Genomic DNA, 26,359 nt, shown 5'->3' with positions numbered 1-26,359 from the left:
TGCCCTGCATTTTGGGAGCCGTTTGTGTCGAATACTGAAATTCCTGTCATTCAGCTACTATCTGTGGTCCGAATTTGTTTTCCAACTTAGAACTCTCTCTATGAGTCCAGGCTTCACTGGTCTGGTATGTGGATTGTATTTTTCCTGCACAGCAAGAAGTGAACCTTTTGGGAGATATAAATGTTAGTTCTGTAACGCTGGCCTCCAAGTCTCAGACAGACTCTCAGACGGCACGTATTTTCTCCACACTTGACTAAGGTTGTGTTGACTAAAGTAACACTAAACTCTTCCTTCAGTGCACAAAGCGGTAGGGTGAGATTTACGTCTTGTTAATAACTCTTACACCTTGAACAAGATTACGATCCTTGCCTCTAAAAATAGTAATTCAAATAAACGTACAACTGAACTTATATTTTTCCCTATATTGGGCCACTGCTTTGATGTTAGTTTTTGTTCGTTATAGGATAGGATGTCCCCAAGGGAAAATTGTCTTAGACACACATTATGTGGAAAATAAAGCACAGAAGAAGGGATGTCTGACCAAATGAAGTGTCTTTTTTCTCCTGGTGGTTATTTAGTGTGTTTTTTTAGGCACATCAACCATCTGTCTGTTCTCCATGGTGGCAGAGTGAGAGAGAGGGAGAGCGTTCAGGGGGGCCTGTGTCTGAGCAAGACTTATAAGGACACCCCGTGATTGTTTTCCTCTTAGACGTTAGGGTGAGTCAGTGATAGAAAATTGTTGTTTGTGCATGCCTGCCTACAGTATGTGTCAGCTGTGGCAGACTGTTCCAAGGACATGGTCCTCATCCCTTATAGTCGGAGGACTTGGCTAAAGCACAAAGTTCTGGGACCAGGGTAATCAGAGTGTGTGTAGAGTGGAGATGTGAGTTGAAACTAAAGCCTTTTGTCTTTGTCCACCTGCCATCTCTCCCCTTCACCCTCCAGACTTCCTCAAATAGAACCAGATCAATTAATCAATACCACTCTGTTATAAAGTTAGAACAAGCTGCTTATTGTCCTCAATCTAACTCTGTTTCTCCAGCCCAGTTTGAAAGTACTCTGAATGAATATGAAATCATGTTACTTTGATCAAATACGAGAAATGAATTCTAATGCTGGGGTATTTATTTTTCGGACAGATTAAATCAACTAGTTTGTGATGTGTAATCCAGTTTGAGCTTGATGCAAAAGCTGCTGTTTTCTCCTCCCTTCAGCCCTGACAGAGTAATTTGGCCATTCAAAGACTCCATTAGAAATGAGAGCTTGGTGTCAGAGCCCTGTATGGAGCTGCTGGCTCAATCCCCTGCTGCTCCATTTAAGACGGGGTGTGAGCTTTGGGCACTGAGGCCAACGCACACACACCACGATCCCACCCAAACACACACCCCATGTATGCATATTGCTGCTGGAGAATCCTGGACGTTGGATCCCAGCCCAGTCTCTGCCGGACAGATGTCTTCCCTGAGGACAATAACCAGTGAAAATAATTGGTACCTTAGCCGTCTGGAGGAGACACTGAGGACCGAATGGATGAGAATTAATTAATGTTAACCCACTTAACAGGCAGGGGAGGGTGGACGCTCGGGGCCAAACACAGATCCTCATATGATGAGACAGCAAGGAAAGAGGGGTGTGAGCATGTGTCGTATGAGGGTCATTGCTGTGGAGATGCGGCTATCGTTGGATAAAGAGGATAAGAGAATATAAACTCACTGTCAACTACGTTTATTTTCAGCAAACTTAACATGTGTAAATATTTGTATCAACATAAGATTCAACAACTGAGACATAACCTGAACAAGTTCCACAGACATGTGACTAACAGAAATGGAATAATGTGTCCCTGAATAAAGGGGGGGGGGTCAAAATCCAAAGTAACAGTCAGTATCTGTTGTGGCCACCAGCTGCATTAAGTACTGCAGTGCATCTCCTCCTCATGGACTGCACCAGATTTGCCAGTTCTTGCTGTGAGATGTTACCCCACTCTTCCACCAAGGCACCTGCAAGTTCCCGGACATTTCTGGTGGGAATGGCCCTAGCCCTTACCCTCCGATCCAACAGGTCTCAGACATGCTCAATGGGATTGAGATCCGGCCTCTTTGCTGGCTATGGCAGAACACTGACATTCCTGTCTTGCAGGAAATCACACACAGAATGAGCCGTATGGCTGGTGGCATTGTCATGATGGAGGGGGGTGTTACGCAGAGAGGAACAGGTGAACCCAAGTGCAGACTCAGACAAGGAGACTGGGATGAGGTAACCAAGGTATTTATTGAAATACAGGGGGAAGATGGAGTGCAGGCCAGGGGAAGCTCAGGCGGGTTGCAGGAAACCAGGTGCGGAGGCTGAGGCTGGTGGGAGAGGTGTTGGGACAGGGTAAGCAGGTCCTTCGGGGAATCCAAGGGAGCAGTAGAGTGGGGGATCCAGGACAGAGTAACAAATCAAATCAAATTTATTTATATAGCCCTTCGTACATCAGCTGATATCTCAAAGTGCTGTACAGAAACCCAGCCTAAAACCCCAAACAGCAAGCAATGCAGGTGTAGAAGCACGGTGGCTAGGAAAAACTCCCTAGAAAGGCCAATACCTAGGAAGAAACCTAGAGAGGAACCAGGCTATGTGGGGTGGCCAGTCCTCTTCTGGCTGTGCCGGGTGGAGATTATAACAGAACATGGCCAAGATGTTCAAATGTTCATAAATGACCAGCATGGTCGAATAATAATAAGGCAGAACAGTTGAAACTGGAGCAGCAGCACAGTCAGGTGGAAGTTGAAACTGGAGCCGCAGCATGGCCAGGTGGACTGGGGACAGCAAGGAGTCATCATGTCAGGTAGTCCTGGGGCATGGTCCTAGGCCTCAGGTCCTCCGAGAGAGAGAAAGAAAGAGAGAAGGAGAGAATTAGAGAACGCACACTTAGATTCACACAGGACACCGAATAGGACAGGAGAAGTACTCCAGATATAACAAACTGACCCCAGCCCCCTGACACATAAACTACTGCAGCATAAATACTGGAGGCTGAGACAGGAGGGGTCAGGAGACACTGTGGCCCCATCCGAGGACACCCCCGGACAGGGCCAAACAGGAAGGATATAACCCCTTCCTGTTTGAGTAACAGGACTGACAAGACGTGGGACTGGAGACAGGGACCAGAGTCAGAGCGGGCAGAACTGTAGCGGAGAGGAAAACAGTGTCAGGCAAGGAAAACAGGATCTAAACAGGAACAAACGGCTAGAAACGTAGACTGACTGAGCAGAGATTACAATCTGGCAGCGTGGAAGTGGCAGGGCTGAGTATTGTAGAGGTCTTGATTATGGAACAGGTTGCAGCTGGTGGGGATCCGCCCACACAATCACAGAGATAGAGAGAGAGGTAGCGGCAGGTCAAGGAGACACAGGATGAGCAATATAGTGCATGGCAGTTGCAGATGCAAGGGGGGGGGTTAAATGATTGACAGTCATCATCTCTATTTCTGAGTGGCATGCTGTGATGTGTGTCAGGCTGGCGAAGGATTAATAATATGAAACCTTAAACATATGTATAAATGAGCGATATTATTACCATATTATAAACAGTTTATTATTATTCCGTACTGTGATGTAAAGTGCTACCGCTATGTCCATTGACAATACCTGTTCGTTCCTCTCATGGATGCTAGACACGTCCTGTCCCGTGTTGTGTTCTGAGTGACAGTTCCCTGGCCCTTTGGTGATAGGGCTGGCAGAAGTATGTGGACGTTGAGCCAAATGAGGCCTGGGAGCCAGAGTCCTTTCTAGCTTTTTGGGGGCCCTAAGCCCCCCTATGGCAAAACATTGTTGTAGCCTCCCTCTTAGCACCGGAGAGAAAAAAATTCTGCAAATCTACATATTTTGCCATAGGGTGTAGATCAAATGTTTCAGATTAAAAGCAATTTTTTTGCAATTCTACAAATTTTTCCAATGAACAGAGAGAACAATTTGCTGTTTTAAAACAAATTTAATGCAATTCTACTCATTTTACCATTGGGCGGAGAGAAAATGTTTCAGTTTTATAGCTAATTTCCTACAATTCAACAAAATATATGGGCCCAGCTAGCACATTTGGTTCCTCGGAAGTTGTCGGAACGTAAATGTTTTTGGTTTCACATTGGTTGTAGGAATAAAATATCTGAATGTTTTTTTAATAACTTCCTTAAAACATTCACTGAATGTTTCAATAAGACTTTTAATAACACTGCTATCTTATTTTGGGTTAATGTTTTTGAACTCCAAACACAGAAATTACACATGGAAATTCATTTCCTTGTATTTTTATTGTGACACAGCATCAGTGAGATGGAAACCTACAATCTTCTGTTCTCTATCCATGGAATTAGTCCTCTGCTCCACCAGGGTGGAGCTAGCATGCCATGTTTTTTATGCATACACAGCTGTTCATTTTAGTCTATTCAAACAGACCCCATTCCAAATTTGGTGTGTCTCCCGCAGGACAGTTGAGCTAAAGTAGGCTAATGCGATTAGCATGAGGTTGTAAGTAACAAGAACATTTCCCAGGACATAGACATATCTGATATTGTCAGAAAGCTTAAATTCTGCACTGTCCAATTTACAGTAGCTATTACAGTGAAATAATACCATGCTATTGTTTGAGGAGAGTGCACAGTTATGAACTTAAATGTATTAATAAACCAATTAGGCACATTTGGGCAGTCTCGATACAACATTTTGAACAGAAATACAATGGTTCATTGGATCAGTCTAAAACTTTGCACATACACTGCTGTCATCTAGTGGCCAAAATCTATATTACGGCTGGGCTGGAATAATACATTATGGCCTTTCTCTTGCATTTCAAAGATGATGGTACAAAAAAAAATTTAAAACACATTTTTTTTTCTTTGTATTATCTTTCACCAGATCTATTTTGTTATATTCTCCTACATTCATTTCACATTTCCACAAACACAAAATGGTATCAATAATATGCATATCCTTTCTTCAGGTCCTGAGCTACAGGCAGCTAGATTTGGGTGTGTCATTTTAGGCGAAAATTGAAAAAAGTGTCTAATCCTTACAAGCACTCATTAAGATCAGGCGTAGTCAATTAGCGTGCACGGCCAACACACCTGAACACACTTAACAAGATAGATCATTTTGAATTGAGCGATTCATGCTTTCTGAGGTCGGTTCGGTTTTGGTTGGAATAAAAAAATTATCACAGTTTTCGGTTTGTATTATTTTTTTCAACATTAAATGGATTCGGAAATAATTACATTAAATTGATTTTAGAGCTTTTTTAATGGAAATTCCAAAGCCAAAAATAGTGAACATTGAATTGGCAAAACATTGAAAATATTCCCTTGTCTCTGTCAGTTCCACATTGGGTAGACATCAATAGAAACATGTGTTTTATTTGAGGACTTTATTATTTTTCATTCCTTAAAGTCATAATCTCTTCTCTGCTCAGGCAGCAGCAGTCAGCCAGCCAGACCATCTAACATGATCTATATATGTTCCCCATACTTTGCTGTCTTTAGTCTTCCTATTTAGCTAGCCTGCCTAAGTATGCTGCGGAGCTGTCTGACTCAATCATTTTACATGTTCTTCAAAGTAGATAAGGTATACTTTCATGAACTAGCTCTATCCCCCTGCTCTCCTCATTGTGTTTTGATGTTCCTCTCTCATGCAGTCTCTGTGTATCTAACCTAAAATAGCAGGCAATTGGCTGCAATGTCGAACAAGCCCATGGACACACTTTGGCTGTGTTTACTCAAGCAGCCCAATTCTGATTTTTTTTTTAAATTAATTGGTCTTTTGACCAATCAGAGCAGCTCTGAAAAATATCTGATGTGAAAAGATCTGATTTGATTGGTCAAAAGACCAATTAGTGGAAGAAAGATCAGAATTAGCCCAATTCTGTGTAAAAGCAGCCAAAGTGTGTCCATGAGTTTGTTCGACAGTGCAGGCGACTGCCAACTGACTGATCTACAAATTACCTTCCATCATAAATAACTACTCATTATTATTTGTAGGTCAGTCAGTCAGTAACAATTTACCCATGATATACAGCATTACGGTTTTGATCCTCTTGAACACGGCCCATCTCTGTCTGAGCCGGAAAGAATAGGTGCAATGGCTTATGGTCTTATAGTTATTTACCCATTTTTCTGCTCTGAACTAGGATGAATATTTGCTTAATGAAAACTACAACTCCCTTCATCCCATTGTCCACATAGTTCTTGACTTGATTTCTCTCATTAATTATTTGATTTCTCTCTAGAGAAACTGCTGTTGGGCTCACACAAAAAAAAAAAAAATGAATGGAATTCAAGTAATTGAATCTGTACCGGTACCCCCTGTATATAGACTTGTTATTGTTATGTACATGTCTTGTGTTACTTTTTGATTTATAAAAAAAAACATCAGTTTATTTAGTAAATATTTTATTAACTCTATTTATTGAACTACATTGTTGATTAAGGGCTTGTAAGTAAGAATTTCACAGTAAGGTCTACACTTGTTGTATTCGGCGCATGTGACAAATACCTTTTGATTTTATTTTATTTGAACCAACGTTGGTCAATTAGTTGTTCAATAACCGGAAAAACTACATTACGGGGAATCGCTCAGCACTACTTAATGATCTTGGAACAATTTGAGAATGTTTTTGGACCCCAGGAAGAGTAGCTGCTGTCCCCCACGCCAGATAGCATATAAGCAAATCATAAGCCATGGCAAACAAAAAATGAATTACCAGATAGTATAGCTGTAAAACTACAACATTTTCCCTCAGCCTCATGGCAAAACGTGTAGGAAATTAGCTTTCAAAATTCTTTCAGCCTTATTGCAACATCTGTAGAATAGCATGAGATTAGCTATAAAACTGCTGGAAGCAAAGCACTGAGACTGCCCCTGAGGGTCCGTCCAACACTGACTGGGTAGGAGTTTCCCGTAGGCACAGATCTAGGATCAGCTTACCCTCCCCAAACTGTAACCTTAACCATTAGGAGCAAAAACACAAAAGATCAGTGTGTAAGGGTAACACCATCCTACTCAATCTGACACACTGGCCTGCTTTGGACTGCATTCAATAATACACTGTAGATCCAGACTGTGCTCTAGGGTCTGTATCCCAATTACCAGTAGACAAAACTGTTCTCTCTCTGCCAAATCTGCATACAGTACAGTCTCTCCTAGTCCTCGGGGTTTGGGTTGCTCACTCAGAGAGCTCCAGGGGCACGATGACGCAATAACACACTGACACATTTCTCATCCCAGACACACACTCCAGACTGGGTCGGATGTGGTACTATCAGAGCATGATTGCGCCGGTTATTTGCAAGTAAAACGTTCTCACTCAGAGGAAAGTTTCAGCTAGCTACAGCCTGGAGGCTTGGGGGGCTTTAGGCTGAGTCTCTTTTCCACAGTTAAGCCCAGACAGCAAACCCATCTCTGGGGAACCAGCCAGTACCAGACAAAGCATAAAACAATAACAGTGATTAAATATTGGGCTATTTTTATCAGAGAGCAAGTTATGAAGAGGAGTAATGAGAATGTAGTTTGTCAAAGTGTAAAAAATATGACTTTGGTCCAGCATTATGTTCCAACCCCAGATTATTGTGTGTCTAATGATCGAAGCCCCCTCTCTACTGTTAGTTAGACCCCCATTCCTTATTAGGCTATATTGTTCAGAAATAAATTATTTGACTTGTCATTTCCCTGGTCTTTGTCAGGCCAGGTTAGATCACGGTATAGTGCTGACTTTGACAGTGTAGGCCAGTGAGCACTCTGAGGCGCTAGGACCCAGCAGTGTTTTTTAGAAATTCGCACTAGGACCACGCAGCTAGCGAGGCAATAGCGCTGCATTGTCTTTGTTCCTCCACTCAGAATCTCTCCCCGTCTCTCTCTATCCTTTCCTCTACTTCCATTACAGTATTACACGGGTCTGGATGATTGCAGAGACAGCAACATGGCTGTGAATCTCAGCAAGAACAGACTGGCCCTTCTAACAGCCTACCAGGATGTTATCAACGAGACCTCGTCCACCGACTGGTAAGTTAATTGAACATCCCTTCTCTATCACGGCTCATTGGCTTTAAGTGTTTTATTGCGGGGTTTAATAGTTGAGCGGCGGGGTAAAGGTTACTATGTCAGGATTCATGGTGCATGTTGATACATTTTCTAGTGGATCGGTTGCAATATAACGGGTCCTTTCCAAAGCTGTCAGATTCATCGGTTCAGGCCATGGGAAAATGTATTTTATATAATTAAATCCCCCAAAGTGCTGAAATGTGCAACTGTTCAGAGAATACCAATTGACACCGGTCCCTGCTCCTAGTTAAGAAAATCAGCAGGCACTGTGCTCAATTATCAAATATTGAGCAAGAAAGAAAGAAGGAAGGGAGGGGGATTCATTGTTTGTTATGGACTCGTTTTTACTTTGGACCACTGTCTTTCTGACTGTCCCAGACACTGCGTTGTGGGGAGCCCCTGAAAAGGTTACATGTTGAGAACATCTCAGTTCTTTCCCCTTTTGCGAAAGCATACCGTTCTCGCAATTTGTACATCTCCATTTGCACATGGCATATGTAGCGTTCTTGCATCCCAACGAGCGAGTGTAGAGACGAGAGGAGCAAGGCGATAAGTGTCAATCTATCAACACTCGATGTGACCGGCCCTGCTTCCTCTCATTACACGCGATGTAACTGCTCGTTTGTCCCTGTTAGGAGGGAAATGTTTGTAAATGGGATGGAGTATGAACTCAGCCTACTGAGTGAGCGAAGGTCCCGTGTGTTTTATCCACACATTCCATCCGGCCTTGTGTCAATGCGGAGGCGTTTGTCTTCCCTTTGTGTGGAAATGGATACACAGTGGTAAGTGGAATGAATATCTTTTCACTTACAAAACCAGCTGGACTTACTTGGCTATGGAAGCAAGAGTGAGCCATTCTGAAAGGCTGCACCCATTGACGTCCAGTGATGATTATATAATCTCTCTCTTTTGAAGAGGGTAGGCTATAATATGAGTAGGCACTGGGCTCAACTCTAAGCTAAACTGCTTACGTTATCATCTTTTCCAACTAGAAAGATAACGGCTGTCTCTCTTTCTATTGACTTATACAGAGTGATCTGATTGAATCATCGACAACATATCTGCTTTGTATCTCTTCATGTATAAAAGATGCCTGACCTAATGTGTATCTGGTTGAAACAAATCAATACTTAATCAGTCTGTAGCCAGTGGCGTAGCCCAGTCTTCACGCAAGCCCCCCCCCCCTTTTTGTTGCCGTGGGGCAGGGAGAATTTGAGTTTAGTGCTCATGGATTGTTAAAAGAAGGGACTATCTCAAATATTTGTCTTAATATTAACGACATTTGAAATATACTGTATATTTTGATAGATGATGCTTTGGTCTATCACACCATGTAAAGGATCATCCTAATTTGTAGTTATTTTTCATAAAATGCACATGACTGGATTTATATAAACTCTGTGACACCATAACAGGTATTCTATTTTGACAATGATTGTCCAACAAGTGTTTAAAGGTCGTGATTGTTTAATTCTAACATTAGATTATTCAAATATGTAATACAAATGTAATACAAATTATTTTTTTTGTAGCACTATATAATGCTCCAGGGCTAATTTCGTTAGCATTTTGGCATGTTTTTCTAGATTTAAAACCAAAAACATTTAACCCAAACATTATCCCTTCAATTGTTTAAGCATATATTGCAGAACAGTGATTACACTATTTTTTTCAGATCTTAAGGGGGGCTACCATCAGTGACTGAGTTGGCAAGCCACTGACTGACTTGACAATTAAGATACTCAAAACAGACACAAATAAAAGTTTAATACAAACATTTGTAAAATAAAGACTCAATAAAAACAACCATTCTATCAGATCTTTCAGCACTGACGGAGTTGATGTTTTTTACGAAGTTGGCAAAATAAATCATTTCAAGTGGTATACACACTAGCCATTTTAGTTTTTCTTCAGTTGCTTTGACACTATAACCTAATTAAATGTAACATTTTAATTCTTATCATGCAAATGGAGTTGACACATTATGATTGTGACCATGGTGACTCCAATATTGTTTAAATCTATCAAAAGTATCGAACTTTACAGACCATGAGTGCTGTTGTTGCACTACATGTAATGAGGACATGAATAAGTGGTCCTTATGGTTTAGCTGACTCTGCTCATTCCTGATTCATTTACGATTTTTTACATCTGATAAGAGTAAACCAAAATAAATGGGAAAACATTTCAGTTAAAGCTGCAATATGTCACTTTTTGGGCGACCTGACCAAATTCACATAAAAATGTGAGTTATACAGTGGGGAGAACAAGTATTTGATACACTGCCGATTTTGCAGGTTTTCCTACTTACAAAGCATGTAGAGGTCTGTAATTTATCATAGGTACACTTCAACTGTGAGAGACTGAATCTTAAACAAAAATCCAGAAAATCACATTGTATGATTAAGTAATTAATTTGTAAGTATTTGATACATCAGAAAAGCAGAACTTAATATTTGGTACAGAAACCTTTTCAGAAACCTTTGTTTGCAATTACAGAGATCATACGTTTCCTGTAGTTCTTGACCAGGTTTGCACACACTGCAGCAGGGATTTTGGCCCACTCCTCCATACAGACCTTCTCCAGATCCTTCATGTTTCGGGGCTGTCGCTGGGCAATACGGACTTTCAGCTCCCTCCAAAGATTTTCTATTGGGTTCAGGTCTGGAGACTGGCTAGGCCACTCCAGGACCTTGAGATGCTTCATACGGAGCCACTCCTTAGTTGCCCTGGCTGTGTGTTTCGGGTCGTTGTCATGCTTAAAGACCCAGCCACGACCCATCTTCAATGCTCTTACTGAGGGAAGGAGGTTGTGGGCCAAGATCTTGCGATACATGGCCCCTTCCATCCTCCCCTCAATACGGTGCAGTCGTCCTGTCCCCTTTGCAGAATAGCATCCCTAAAGAATGTTTCCACCTCCATGCTTCACGGTTGGGATGGTGTTCTTGGGGTTTTACTCACCCTTCTTCCTCCAAACACGGCGAATGAAGTTTAGACCAAAAAGCCCTATTTTTGTCTCAGACCACATGACCTTCTCCCATTCCTCCTCTGGATCATCCGGATGGTCATTGGCAAACTTCTGACGGACCTGGACATGCGATAGCTTGAGCAGGGGGACCTTGCGTGCGCTGCAGGATTTTAATCCATGAAGGTGTAGTGTGTTTTAATGGTTTTCTTTGAGACTGTGGTCCCAGCTCTCCTGCCGTGTAGTTCTGGGGTGATGCCTCACCTTCCTCATGATCATTGATGCTGGGATGACAAATACAGGCTTCTCTCATATTTTTAAGTGGGAGAACTTGCATATTTGGTGGCTGACTAAATACTTTTTTGCCCCACTGTACATACACACACACACACACACACACACACACACACAAGGTGGAAATGTCAGTTGTGTGAAGTAATCTCCTAGTGTCTGGTGGAAAGCAGACTGAACCAGGTATTCCTATAGGATTTTGCCTGCGCTTAGCTCCGTTCCATACATTTTTCCTGAAAAGTACTCATAACATGATGCATCCAACACTATGCTTGAAAATATGGAGAGTGGAACTCAGTAATGTGTTGACTGGATTTGCCCCAAACATAACACTTTGTATTCAGGAAAAATAATGTTAATTTCTTTGCCACATTTTATGCCGTTTTACTTTAGTGCCTTATCGCAAACAGGATGCATGTTTTGGAATATTTTTATTTAGTACTCCTTTTCACTTTTTCATTTAGATTAGTATTGTGGAGTAACTACAATGTTGTTGATCCATCTTCAGTTTTCTGCTGTCACAGCCATTAAACTCAAACACGGAACCCAAACCGGCTGCGCGCGTGCGCCATCGCGCATACATTTATTTTGTCCCCCCACACCAAACGTGATCACGACACTCAGGTTAAAATATCAAAACAAACTCTGAACCAATTGTATTAATTTGGGGACAAGTCGAAAAGCATTAAACATTTACGGCAATTTAGCTAGTTAGCTTGCACTTGCTAGGTAATTTGTCCTAATTAGCTAGCTTGCACTTGCTAGGTAATTTGTCCTGGGATATAAACATTGAGTTGTTATTTTACCTGAAATGCTCAAGGTCCTCTACTCCTCCACTCAAGGTTCTTCTCTTGACTTTATGTTGCGATTGGCAACTTTCATAAATTAGGTGCATTACTGCCACTGACCTCGTTCATCTTTCAGTCAACCACGTGGGTACAACCAATGAGGAGATGGCACGTGGATACCTGCTTCTATAAACCAATGAGGAGATGGGAGAGGCAGGATTTGTAGCGTGATCTGCATCAGAAATAGAACTGATTTCTATTTTAGCCCTTAGCAACGTTGGTGCTTAGCAACGTTGATGCTCGTTGGCGCGTGCGAGCAGTGTGGGTGCAATGATTGAATAACAGATTTCAGGCTGTAACACAACAAAATGTGGGGAAAGTCAAGGGTGTGAATACTTTCTGAAGGCACTGTATACAGCTTGTATGTGTGATAACGACTTATTGAGGGGAAGCACCCCCCTCATTCGGTCTGTGTTATAGCCAACCCAGTAGCCACACTGCCAAGGAAATGCACACCTATAGTTGAATATTACCTGCGCATTTTGTTCAAGTGGGTTTCACCAACATCATTGCCAAAGGTTAATATTTCCTTTGGCTGTGTTTTTAAATGTCGCCAGGACCCATTTTATTTTATTTGCTTATTTATCAGATGCCCAAAAAATTGCCTGATAATGCAAAGGGCTGAGGACTTGACCCCATTACTTGCATTTTATCTGAGCAAAACAAAGACCACAACCTCAATCCTTTCTCTCTCCCTGTCCATATCGTACCCCGTCATCATCTATAACATGGCTGCCAGGGCCTCCTGGCACAAGTGTTTTTATTCACACAATCTCAAACACATGCGCGCACACACTTACATGCACTCACTGTAAATACCAGTCCATTTATCATACCCAATATCCTATGCCCTCAGCAATATGAGCCCTCTACATGGGCTCGCAACACCCTAGAGACACCTGGGTGTCTTTCACATAACAGCAGTAAGTGGTGGATTCACTGTGGGCTTTCTGTTCATATAATTGACCTTCCTGAGGTCCATCTTTTCTCCAGTTGGGAGGAGAGTGGAGACATTCTGCCCTACATGCGCGCGCACACACACCCCTCCCATCATGCCTTTAATAATTTTAATCAATTCTCTGAAACCTGAATACAAAGATAGTTGTGTGGTGTGGGAGGTACAACAATCCAACACTGGTGGTAACTACCTAATACTGGGCCAGAAGCTGCTATCTGTCTGATTGTGGCATGACAAGACATTTTTCAAAGCATTTCAAAGAAGGCAGACAAAGCCAAAGTGATAGCAAGCAGAAGGAACCCAGACGGATGATGGATCATATTGTCTTTGGGTTCAATGAGGGCCAGCCATAGCCTCAGTGACAGTTATGGCTAGAGCCTAGAGGACATTTGACAGGCTCTCCTTCAGAGTGCCCGCAAGAGAGAATTTTGTATTTTTGAACTCCACCACGAAGAGGTGAAGCACAGCCGGCTAGAATATCACAAGGCTTATCCAATATCAAACACACATAGACATCTGGAATGTTCCATATAGAGTGCTGGCTGTTGCTGATTCGCTGGGCTCTATTGGTTTGACCCTTAGCCCTCTCAGAAAGCCATTACCTGACATGTTTCCTATTGGGTCGTTCCATGTCATTTCAGCAAGCCATGACTCCCACCATCTGATTGTTCTGAAATTGTTTCTGTAGTTAAACGGATAAGATAAGCATTCTGGAAACATTATTTTGTCTGAAATTAGCCTAATTGATTGCACCCAACCAAACTGACAATTTTAAATGATAGAATTCATATATCATTAAAGGACTTAACATACATTTCTTTCTAACAATGAGTAAGGCATGAGGAATCCAAAGAAGCGGTCAAATGCCACCCACAGACCCCGCACACCCCACCACAATCCCACACCAACAAAGAGTATATAGTATCAGACCCCCCCCCCCCCCCCCCCCCCCCATTCAGAGAAATGTAATTTGAAGTTGAGTTTACGGTATGTCCCACCCTACATCCTGATATTACCTTGTTCTGCCCACTAGATGGTGCTATTCCTGCTATTAAGGGATTATTTGTTAAAGGGATAGGTCACCCAAATACACAATTCTATATTGGTTGTCTTACCCTGTAAGTATATTGACCAGATATAAAAGGAACCCATGCTTTGGTTTTGTATACCGATGTGGTAACCTACCGTTTGTTAAACGGCCAATTCACCGTTAATCTCTGTCATTTGGTTACATCGGTTTCTGTTAATGCATGTATTAATTTACCTTTACCTCTCATTCTCGAAATGGAAGCATTGCAGAGTTCAAAACATGCTACACTTGTGAGAAACAAGTTGAGGTTTATTTCATGCCATCATTTACGTGCTCCATGTGAACAATGAGCATGTGTCTGGTTTCTCTGTCCTTTTAATGTTGACAGAGTGCGTGCGCCTGCCTGAGCACGCATAGAAAGCAGTACCTGCCTGGCCTGCTTCTCGCAAATGCCAATAAAAAGAAAAGATTAAGATGGGCAAAAGAACAGTCACTGGACAGAGAGATGGCTTTTTCTTTGCAACTGCCGAGAAGGCCAGCGTCCCGGAGTCGCCTCTTCACTGTTGACCTTGAGACGGGTGTTTTGCGGGTACTATTTAATGAATTTGCAGTTTTCTGCTGTGCTAACATAATTGCAAAAGGGGTCTCTAATGATCAATTAGCCTTTTAAAAGTATGAACTTGGATTAGCTAACACAACGTGCCATTGGAACACAGGAGTGATGGTTGCTGATAATGGGCCTCTAGATTTTCCATAAAAAATATTCTAGCTACAATAGTCATTTACAACATTAACAATGTCTACACTCTATTTATGATCAATTTGATGTTATTTTAATGGACAAAACATCTGCTTTAATTAAAAAAACAAGGACATTTCTAAGTGACCCCAAACGTTTGAACTGTAGTGTGTCAATGCCACTGCCATCGAATGACCGCAGCAGCCGGGTTTGTGATGTAATGCGAATATTTCAGTAGAAGTGGGAGAAAACCCATCGGACTAAGTTTGAATGGTTCTGCGCATTGAAATAGGATCCGTGTTAAACATTTGGATATGCAGAAAAGCAAACAGACAAGGAGGCAAATATCAGATCCTCACCAACCTGACATTTGTTGATTTAATGTTTAAAGTAATAACCTGAATAATACAAGCTAAATGCCATGATAATAACGAAATGTAATGGCTTGTTTCAAGTAGGTTTTTATTAAAAAGCATACCCATGTAGTCAAGTGTACAAAAATAATTGAATGTTTATGTAGCTTGACCTCTTCTATCCTTTCCCACCCTCCCTGCCCCCCAGTCCTTCCTCTTCAACCTCTTGCCTCCTCCCATTCCCCCCTCCTCCAATTCCTACCCACTCATCTTCCTCCTCCGTGGGTCACTGGAACTCATTCATATAATTAGCAAGAAAAATCCCCGAAATGCTAATTTGAAATTCAATGTTATTTCGCAAGATTTCTGTTCCTGTCCAAGCGTTTTGGTGTTTCGAGTTCACTATGAAAGCACAACTACAATAAATACTATATAACCCTCCAGTGAAGGGACATTAGCATTTACAATGTCTAAATTTGGTTTGGGAAAGCATTTGCACTCCACTTGCACTTTTCCCACCAAGGGGTTAGAGATGAATTTGGGTAGAAAAGAGAAGCTGCAGAAGAGCTGTCTTCCACTAACACGCACAATTCATACCAAAGGCTGTCTACTTTTCCATTTTCCATTCTCGATCACTTCTTTCAAGGTCACCGACAGGAATAATACGATGTTTTGGACCCTTTCACTGACTCTTTCATGGTGTAGGGCTTTGCCTGCTCTAAGATCTCAAAGACAAACTGTAGAAATGTCCAACTATCATCCTCTGCAAATGGAGGACAGAGATAGGTTGCATTGGCTTTTGGAAGAGCTGAACCTCCCCTCTGAAAAAGAAATGATCCTTTCTTCAGGGGAGCCAAAAGCTAGAAAGCAGACATGAACAGATGCTTTTGGTTTGCTCAGCTCCTTCAGTCAGCCAGTCAGTCACTCGGCTCATCAAGGAAGGTATAGAAACATCAGACATGGCATTGAAACCCCCTGACACTGGAAACTCTACTGTTTGCTCTCTGCTGCCAAGAAACGGCCTTGAAACCAGCGAGGGCAGTGGGAATCTGTAAAGCCGTGACCGATGGGCTTGTAAAATCACTTGAAAAATCACCCTCTTTTGAATCCAATTAAACTCACTGAATTACTAGTCTTATTCATTCAGACCTTCTTCACTCATCTCTTGATCGCTCCAAACAGACTGTGATGTGAATTTCGCCAACCCATTTTTTCCTCCTATCACAGCTTTACTGTAGTACAACTGTTGAGACCATGGTTGTAAATGTCAATTCTCTTGGCCTTTGAATATTTGCTCATAAACCCAGAGGCATGACATTACTTTAGACAAACAGCTTGAGCGGAATGAAGAAGATATCTGCCGTGCTATCACAGGGTAGGTACAGTGCAGTATAGCGACAGTGATGTATTCTGGGAAAAATTTAATTTTATAATTTTTATGTTTTCACCGTGGTCGTTGCTTGATAGTGTCTGTCACCCTGTGTGCGGGGAGAAAGAGCCATATTGTGAGGGACATGGTCACATTTTCAGCTGGTTGAATACAGGTCTGAATACGAGACTTGGAAGTCTGTGCCTCGTGTGTGTGAGTTCTGATTCCGTAATGCCACTTTGAATGATGTGCTGTTGGGTTAGGCCATGTGTTGTAGAGGTAGTGCCTTCCAAACCAAAGTGCTGACCTGATTCCAATTTGGAATTCAATGTGTATATATATTCCTGCTACTCTTCCCCCCCCCCCCTTTCCATTCTGACCTTGAGTCTAATTTACTCACTTGTCTTTTACAGACGGTGGGCATTAAGTGTGTCTGTACATACAAAACAAACACGTCCAGATTGCATGCTGTTTTTATGACTTCTACAGCTCAGTATGTTTGCTGAAACCTGATCAAATACAGCGAGGAGACAAATACATCATCGAAACGTATCGTCTTCAGTGAGTCTCTCGTGAAGAGATTCATAGCCACAGCAAATCTTTTGCTCCTGCACACCACAAGCTTCCGCAACCTCTGGACCCTACAGAGAAAGAAATCCTCACTGTGGAAATGGATGCCTGTATAATAAATCCTACAATTCCTTCCCTTTCAGAACAATACCGTGGTGAAAATGCAGATTATTTGGCACGTGGGTATACTGTCAGTTGGCCTCAGCAGATTAGCATCAACCAACGACCAGAGCGTGTGAGACAGTAATAATAATCCTGTCGTTGTAGTGTGTGGGTGTTTTGGCACAGCCTCAGTTGTTGAAACTGGACTGTTATTCTGCTGCTTATTGTGATTATGAACATGCCACCATCCAATGACCGAGAAAGCAGAAACTAAAGCCATAATAACATTGACTAGTGTTTTTTATGTTGTGAAGGAACAGGGTTTGAGAATCCTTCACAATGGGTTGATGAGTGAACTATGAATATTTAGCAGGTTTCTTAGTACATCATTATCTGATCAATGCACTTTTGTCCCAAAGGAACGTATGTAAAGGATTCTGGTCCCCTCTAAAGTGTTCAAATAAATACTTCCCTTTCAGCATCATCAGGACCGTTTCATCTTGGTGAGAGGAATGTTTTGCTAACTGTCTGTGCCAGCTAGCATTACTCGTCCCAAATGGAATTACTCCTCTCAGGCGTCTCGTGTGCGGAACACAGCAGCAGTCAGCTCAACTGCAGCATCGTCATCCCATCAGAGCACATCTGGCAGTGCCCTCTCTCTCGCTCCAGCAACCGTGGCTATTTCTGATGCTAACAGGCTTCAGCGTAATTAACGACGTGACTAGCTAGCATATGTATCCATCACCAGCCCAGCATGCTAGCTCGCTCGCTGACATCTTCCCTCATGACCCTCCACTCACCCCCACTCCACTTCAATTCCTTGTGACTTCTTCCCCCCCACACTCCTCACAACCAGCTTTAGTTCCTACCCCACACCTAGCCCTCAGACTGGACTTCAGTTGGGCTTGATGATCAGCTGTGTCGAAGTAATCAGCCCGCTAATCCCCCAACAGTAAACGGCATACCTCCAACTTTAAACATCTCACCCCCTAGATAAGCCTAGCTGTGCGAGTAGTTTTGGCATAACAAAAACACACGGCAGTGTGGTCTTATCAGAGCGCTGCATCCCCCTGCCTGCCAAAGTACAGCCCGCTTCGCTCCAGGCCTCTGCAGTGGTCCTGCTGAGTTGCGCTTATGAAAACTAGAACCTGATGAAATATCAACAAAAATATTTTCTTCAGGCCTTCGACAAACTACTACAAGGTGGTGAAATCAAAGCAGAAGACTGTGGCCTTTGTGTGCTTTGGTTGGCGGTAGCTTGAACTGTGTGTCTCCTTTCTCAAACTGTGTCAGGTGGATTCCAGCGCACTCTATCCCAATGGGACTTCCTGTCAGGAAACACTCCTTCTAAAATAGGCCCAGCAGCTAGAAGCTTCCCCCCAGGTGCTGGCTGTGGCATCTTCTGTGTTACTATGCTCTTTGTCTCCAGTCTCGTTTCTCCTGGCTCGACCTCCTTCCTTCCTGCATATCTTTCCTTCTGAACGGAAGACACTGCTTAGCAGGGATATGGAGGCTATCCCCAGTCAAGGCTATTCATTGACTTTGCCATTTCCACTTTGTACTGTAATTACTATTTCCTGTGTTCAGTTTAGTTTCAGAGACTTTTTCTGTGCTCTCTTTTCTACAATGGTATAGTCACAGAATACCGATGAGGCACTCTTTTGCCTCTTCCTCCATATGCATGGAATTGATTAGGCCGTTATAAAACAGTTCCCAAATGGTTGAACTGTAGAAATAGGAGGCAAAGCTTGTTTCCAAGGCATGTCCTGTGGTTGTGGTTGCGTGTGCTGAAGCTGGTTTCAAAGACGACACCTCTTTATGCCTCTGACAGGGAGGCTGGAAATTGTGCAGTCAGGACCTACAGCTTCCATTTACATGATCAAATAATGTAAGCCTTCACCCAGGGGTATGTATTATCATGGTTAAAGTAGGAGGATATCTTATGCTCTCTGGTCAGATAGTGTTTAGTCAGGTGATGACTGGTTTGTAACATAGATCAATGGTCATCTTTCAATTATGTTTCGATTGCTATGTCACTGTAATGAGTGATTATAACAAGATTATCAAATATGTTCTTTATATACTGTGGGTCAAATGATTGACGCCCTTGACAAAGATGAGCAAGAATGACTATCAAATAATTAAAATAGTGAGCTATATTGTATGCTAAAAGAAATGAGGAAATTATATTTTATACTAATGCAATTGCTCAAAGAAAGATTTAGTTCTAGTATATTTTTTCCCCCACAAAAAGTAACGGTCAAAATGATTGACTCTCCTAAAGATTCTTGTAAATAAAGTAGTCCCATATTCCTAGAATGCAATGACAACATCAAGCTTGTTGGATGCATTTGCAGTTTGTTTTGGTTGTGTTTCAGACTGTTTTGTGCACATAAAATGAATGGAAAATGTGGAATCACCTTTATTGTAAATAAGAATATAATATGATTCTAATCACTTCTATATTAATGTGGATGCTACGATGATTACGGATAATCCTGAATGAATCGTGAATAATGATGAGTGAGAAAGTTAGAGGGTCAAAGACCAAACCCCTAAGACAACTGGCTACTAGAACTAAACCGCTAGACATGGGGCAATGTAATTTGGTATGTAAACCTTGTGTATATGTCCTTACGATGTGTGAATATAAAGTCACTGCAGCCTTAGATGTCTGGTTCAACACCAGTTGGTGGCACTATATATGTTGGCACTGATACTAGAGCAATAACTATTGATCAAGTGGACATTGTCTCATGCAAATTAATGTTAGATTTAAATTACGCAGACAAACAATGTGAAATATTGTGATAGTGCCTGCTTTGTTATCCAACTGATCTGGTGTCCTTTCTGTCATCCTGTGAACCCCGTTCATTGCTGCTCGCAGCTATATTATTATTTAGCGTTTTGAATGAAATATAGGCCCACTTCTATATTCTTATATTCGAAAGTATTTTTACATTCATCAGCCTTATGCTTTCCGATGCTCCTGCTAGCTCTATATTTCATTGTCTGGTATCATAAGAGAAGTTTATTATTGTGGGTTTTTGGTTGCAAGAAAGTTTGCTTTAAAGCAACACTCCGGTTTTCCTTTCAAAAATGTAAAAAAATCTATTAAAAAAAAGCAGGGTTTCTGTGTTGGAATGGTGGGGGCATACCCTAACAACAGAATGGTGTGGGTGTATACCGGTCACAAAAAATATTAATGCGAGTAGTCCGCTGATTGGCCAGCTCATCCTCCTCAGGAGTATAACTCTGAGGAAATAGCATTTTATTTGATTTGAAATCCAGCGTTAATGCAGGGCTACATTCTGCCTGTTGGTTGCAATGCACACTGTTTTTAAAGAGGCCCGTGCTAAAACAATGAGTGTCTGTCCAGGTGACCTCCCAGGGGCCTCATTTATTAAAGGTGTATGCGTACAAAATAACTCTAAACCTTGCATCTATTGATAAACAAAATATTGAACGTCAATTCATATTTTCCATAGATGTGTGCTGTTGCATTTACTGAAATTGTTTTGAATAGACAAAAAAAACTTGCAGAATGCATTGTCAGTGTTTAGCAATCGCTGTAGATGGGATGTTTAAAAATTAAAATAAATGTCTAAAAATAAAGACTAACATTCTTCCCACGTCTCTACTTAAATGTGATCAAATTGTTACTTGTTTTTTGAAACTCTCATAGACCAGTTACATCTCCAAATGAGTTTGACATTTTTTCTATTAAAGGTTAATGGAGGATGTTTTCATAGCGGGGTTGGAATGCTCGTTCACAAACGTCCAAATATAGTATGGCTCTGATTTTATCAATGATAACACGCACAGACTGCCCTGGTTGGAGCTGCACCAGAAAAAGCCAATACAATGCCACGCAACTTAAGAAACAATCAAAGCTGAATTATGAATTTAAAGCGCAACGGTTCTGCTTGCCTGCCTGAAGTTAATTATTTATTCCACGTTTATGGTTTCCCATAAATGATGAAACATAGTCAGGGCATGTTAATGGTGATGTCAAGCAGAGAGAACAGTGGTCCAAGACACAATGAAGTATTCTTTAGTCGAAGACGTTGGGGGGAGGGGGTGCTGAGCTGACATGGAATTGTTTTAAGATGGTCATACTACGGATCATTTAGCTATTTGATGAGGCAAAAGGGACATTTAGCTATTTGATGAGGCAAAAGGGACAAAAAAGTGTCTTTTGTGCCAGTCAAAAGTTTGGACACCTACTCATTCCAGGGTTTTTCTTTTTACTATGTTCTACATTGTAGAATAATAGTCGACATCAACACTATGAAATAACACAAATGCCGTTTTTGGGGGTTGTAGAGCAAAACAAAGAACACCGTCGTGTTTGTGAGAATCCCCCCCTTTCCATAGAGTGTTCATAATAGTTTGTAGGTCAAATCGGATGCTACAGATATTTTCGTGAGGAGACCGATTTTTCAGGCTGTCTCATAACTCTGCCACCGTGTGGAAGTGCCACACTGGTGGTGCGGTGGATTGAGACACATCCAATGCAAACAAACTGAGATCTCTAGCTTAATCTGACTCACACTCACAGATTTTTTAAATGTGACTTCTAATGACGCACAGGTGCATCAATCAAATCTAGGGGGTTAAAATACAGTTGTTACATGCCGTATTTATGCAACACACGATCATAGATGATCCTGAAATGGACACAAATTACTTATTTGAAATTCATGATAGGCACTTTTTCTAACATTAGCTAGGCTAGGGGTTAGGGTTAAAGAGGTGTGGGTTAGGCTTAGGTAACCTTCGAGTTAAATAGTAGTAAATGGTAGCAAAGCTGCTAAAGTGATTCGAACACACAATGTTTGCTAGCTCTTCGTTATATACGCCCCCCCTGACCAATCTCCCTCCTATTGTTTCTGTTTGAAAGGGAACTTCGGGATTATCTACTTCCCCAGAGTCTGATGAACTCATGGATACCATGTTTATGTCTCTGCATCCATTATGATGCCAATGCCAATGCTAACTAGCATTAGTGAGAAAAAAAATGACTGGAAGTTTATGGTATCTACTAGCATGCTAGATGTTACCATTGCCTTCCAGTCATTGCACTAATGCTAATGCTAGTGAGCAACTTCCTTCAAACTGCACGCATAGATATAAAAATGGCCTCATTATCTGTGTTTGAAATGCACTGTAAATTGTGTGGTTCGCACAAAGTAAGTTATTTGTGATAGTGGGTTGATTTATTTGGCATGGAATTACTATTGATAACTTAGTCCTACATATCTGAAGTTTGTCAGTTTGTTTTATATTTTGAGTTTATGGTACTGTACATTGTGAGTAGTAGTAGTAGCATTCTTTTCGCCCTTCCAATAGTACCCACATGCAGCCATACATACATGCATACATGCATACATACATACATACATACATACATACATACATACATACATACATACATACATACATACATACATACATACATACATACATACATACATACATACATACAGTGGGGAGAACAAGTATTTGATACACTGCCAATTTTGCAGGTTTTCCTACTTACAAAGCATGTAGAGGTCAATTTAAAAAAAATCATATGTACACTTCAACTGTGAGAGACGGAATCTAAAACAACAATCCAGAAAATCACATTGTATGATTTTTAAGTAATTTATTTGCATTTTATTGCATGACATAAGTATTTGATCACCTACCAACCAGTAAGAATTCCGGCTCTCGCGGACCTGTTAGTTTTTCTTTAAGAAGCCCTCCTGTTCTCCACTCATTACCTGTATTAACTGCACCTGTTTGAACTCGTTACCTGTATAAAAGACACCTGTCCACACACTCAAACAGACTCCAACCTCTCCACAATGGCCAAGACCGGAGAGCTGTGTAAGGACATCAGGGATACAATTGTAGACCTGCACAAGGCTGGAGTGAGCTACAGGACAATAGGCAAGCAGCTTGGTGAGAAGGCAACAACTGTTGGCGCAATTATTAGAAAATGGAAGAAGTTCAAGATGACGGTCAATCACCCTCGGTCTGGGGCTCCATGCAAGATCTCACCTCGTGGGGTATCAATGATCATGAGGAAGGTGAGGGATCAGCCCAGAACTACACGGCAGGACCTGGTCAATGACCTGAAGAGAGCTGGGACCACAGTCTCAAAGAAAACCATTAGTAACACACTATGGATTAATAGTGTGTTACTAATGATCTTGGAGATCTTGGCCATGGATTAAAATCCTGCATCGCACGCAAGGTCCCCCTGCTCAAGCCAGCGCATGCCCAGGCCCGTCTGAAGTTTTCCAATAACCATCTGGATGATCCAGAGAAGGAATGGGAGAAGGTCATGTGGTCTGAATAAAATTTAAAAAAGCTGTTTGGTCTAAACTCTACTTGCCGTGTTAGGAGGGAGAAGGATGAGTACAACTCCAAGAACACCATCCCAACCGTGAAGCATGGAGGTGGAAACATCATTCTTTGGGGATGCTTTTCTGCAAAGGGGACAGGACGACTGCACCGTATTGAGGGGAGGATGGATGGGGCCATGTATTGGAAGATCTTGGCCAACAACCTCCTTCCCTCAGTAAGAGCATTGAAGATGGGTCGTGGCTGGGTCTTCTAGCATGACAACGACCCGAAACACACAGCCAGGGCAACTAAGGAGTGGCTCCGTAAGAAGCATCTCAAGGTCCTGGAGTGGCCTAGCCAGTCTCCAGACCTGAACCCAAGAGAAAATCTTTGGAGGGAGCTGAAAGTCCGTATTGCCCAGCGACAGCCCCGAGATCTGGAGGAGTGGCCCAAAATCCCTGCTGCAGTGTGTGCGAACCTGGTCAAGAACTACAGGAAATGTATGATCTCTGGAATTGCAAACAAAAGTTTCTGTACCAAATATTTAAGTTCTGCTTTTCTGATGTATCAAATACTTATATCATGCAATAAAATGCAAATTAATTACTTAAAAATCCTACAATGTGATTTTCTGGATTTTTGTTCTAGATTCCGTCTCTCACAGTTGAAGTGTACCGATGATAAAATTTACAGACCTCTACATGCTTTGTAAGTGGGAAACACTGCCGATTTTGCAGGTTATCAAATACTTGTTCTCCCCACTGTTATCCCACTTAAAAAGATGAGAGGCCTGTAATTTTCATCATAGGTACACTTCAACTATGACACACAAAATGAAAAAAGAAATCCAGAAAATCACATTGTAGGATTTTTAATGAATTAATGAATCAGAGGTCAAACGTTTTCTGTAAGTCTTCACAAGGTTTTCACACACTGTTGCTGGTATTTTGGCCCATTTCTCCATGCAGATCTCCTCTAGAGCAGTGATGTTTTGGGGCTCCCTCCAAATATTTTCTATGGGGTTGAGATCTGGAGACTGGCTAGGCCACTCCAGGACCTTGAAATCCTTCTTATGAAGTCACTCCTTCGTTGCCCAGGCGGTGTGTTTGGGATCAGTGTCATGCTGAAAGACTCAGCCACGTTTCATCTTCATTGCCCTTTGCTGTTGTTCTGTGATTGATTTGCACTTTTCACACCAAAGTACGTTCATCTCTAGGAGACAGAATGCGTCTCCTTCCTGAGCGGTATGATTGCTGCGTGGTCCTATGGTGTTTATACTTTTGTTTGTACAGATGAACGTGGTACCTTTTAGGCATTTGGAAATTGCTCCCAAGGATGAACCAGACTTGTGGAGGTCTACAATATTTTTTTCTGAGGTTTTGGCTGATTTCTTTTAATTTTCCCATGATGTCAAGCAAAGAGGCACTGAGTTTGAAGGTAGGCCTTGAAATACATCCAGAGGTACACCTCCAATTGACTCAAATGATGTAAGTTAACCTATCAGAAGCTTCTAAAACCATGACATCATTTTCTGGAATTTTCAAAGCTGTTTAAAGGCACAGTCAATTTCTGACCCACTGGAATTGTGATACAGTGAATTATAGGTAAAATATTCTGTCTGTAAACAACTGTTGGAAAATTGACCTGTCATGCACAAAGTAGATGTCCTAACTGACTTGCCAAATCTATAGTTTGTTAACAAGACATTTGTGGAGTGGTTGAAAAACATGTGTTAATGACTCCAACCTAGGTGTATGTAAACTTCTGACTTGAACTGTACATTATTATCCTTTGGTTAAATTATAGGTGAACCTTTAATGTTTGCAGGGTTTGTTTGTCAAATAGCTAGACATTCCATTCCTCTGCCCATCAGACATGATGAAAGCACTGAGTGGCAGGAAAGCACAGGGAGATAACAGAAGTACACCTGTATGATAACACATTGGGACTCCACAGAGATCTCCTTCCATTGACTCACTGACTGGCGTTATTTGTCGCCCTCAAACCTTTCTTGTTCCCATGCCTTTTACACAAATTGCTCTTGCATGTGAAATCACGGCAGAGGAAAAATGGCCTTACATGGGCGCAATTTACCAGCTCTCAACCACCTCAGTCCTGGAATGATGTTATGTAGATTGGAATCCCCCCTCCCCTCCACCAAATACGCTATTGGCCCCCCTTGCAGTCCTCACCTCTAACATGGGATCATTAAATCAACCAATGGGACAGCAAGGGGAGTTCTTGTCGCCTAGGGAATTTCTCTAAATCATATTCACGTTGTATATGTCTGTAAATGCTCCGTCTGACCCAATGAGGTTGAAATGCCCCTAGTGTTGTTTTTCCCCACACAGTCCTATCCATCATATGCTGTAGTGACCAGAGTGTTGAGATCTGCTCACTGCTCTCTACTCTCTTCCCTGCATGTGCGTGCTGCATGTGCAACTCTCCTGCTCCCAGCACTTTGGGCCCTCTGCCCAGACTCTGGGGGAGAGCGAGAGAGAGCAATTACAATGGGGCTGTTTATTTACCGGAAAAGTCTCTCCATCTGAATGTGCTTTCTGTTGTTGTTGTGATTGTGACAGTTGAGGTGGTCTGGGATGTTAGCACTCTTTGAAAGCTGCCTTTTCAAACAAGAATTGTCAGATTTTTGTGTGTTTCTTTGAGTTAGCTCAAACTGTTTATCCCTCTATTTCTCTCTTTTGCGGTCTCTTATTTGTTCTTCTCTTTCT

General features: G+C 41.8%; 1 protein-coding gene across 11 annotated transcripts in view; it reads left to right on the top strand.

Moving 5' to 3' along the window:
- The first annotated feature begins 7,709 nt into the window (after window positions 1-7,709).
- Window positions 7,710-26,359, top strand: part of LOC109892774 (drebrin) — a 90,416-nt gene continuing 71,766 nt past the window's right edge. For 4 of the 11 annotated variants that reach the window (XM_031826678.1, XM_031826683.1, XM_031826679.1 and 1 more), the window contains exon 1: window positions 8,823-8,851. In XM_031826678.1, the coding sequence (XP_031682538.1) occupies window positions 8,838-8,851 (14 nt within the window). In that variant the 5' untranslated portion in view covers window positions 8,823-8,837. Of the gene's footprint in view, window positions 8,031-8,751; window positions 8,852-26,359 lie in introns of those variants that run through there. The other 7 variants (XM_031826681.1, XM_020485543.2, XM_031826682.1 and 4 more) reach the window with 5 other exon arrangements.

This window comes from Oncorhynchus kisutch, linkage group LG6, assembly GCF_002021735.2.
Source record: "Oncorhynchus kisutch isolate 150728-3 linkage group LG6, Okis_V2, whole genome shotgun sequence".
Taxonomy (NCBI): Eukaryota; Metazoa; Chordata; class Actinopteri; order Salmoniformes; family Salmonidae; genus Oncorhynchus; species Oncorhynchus kisutch.
Note: the sequence above shows the minus strand (reverse complement) of the source record. Positions and strands in the feature narration are given on the sequence as shown.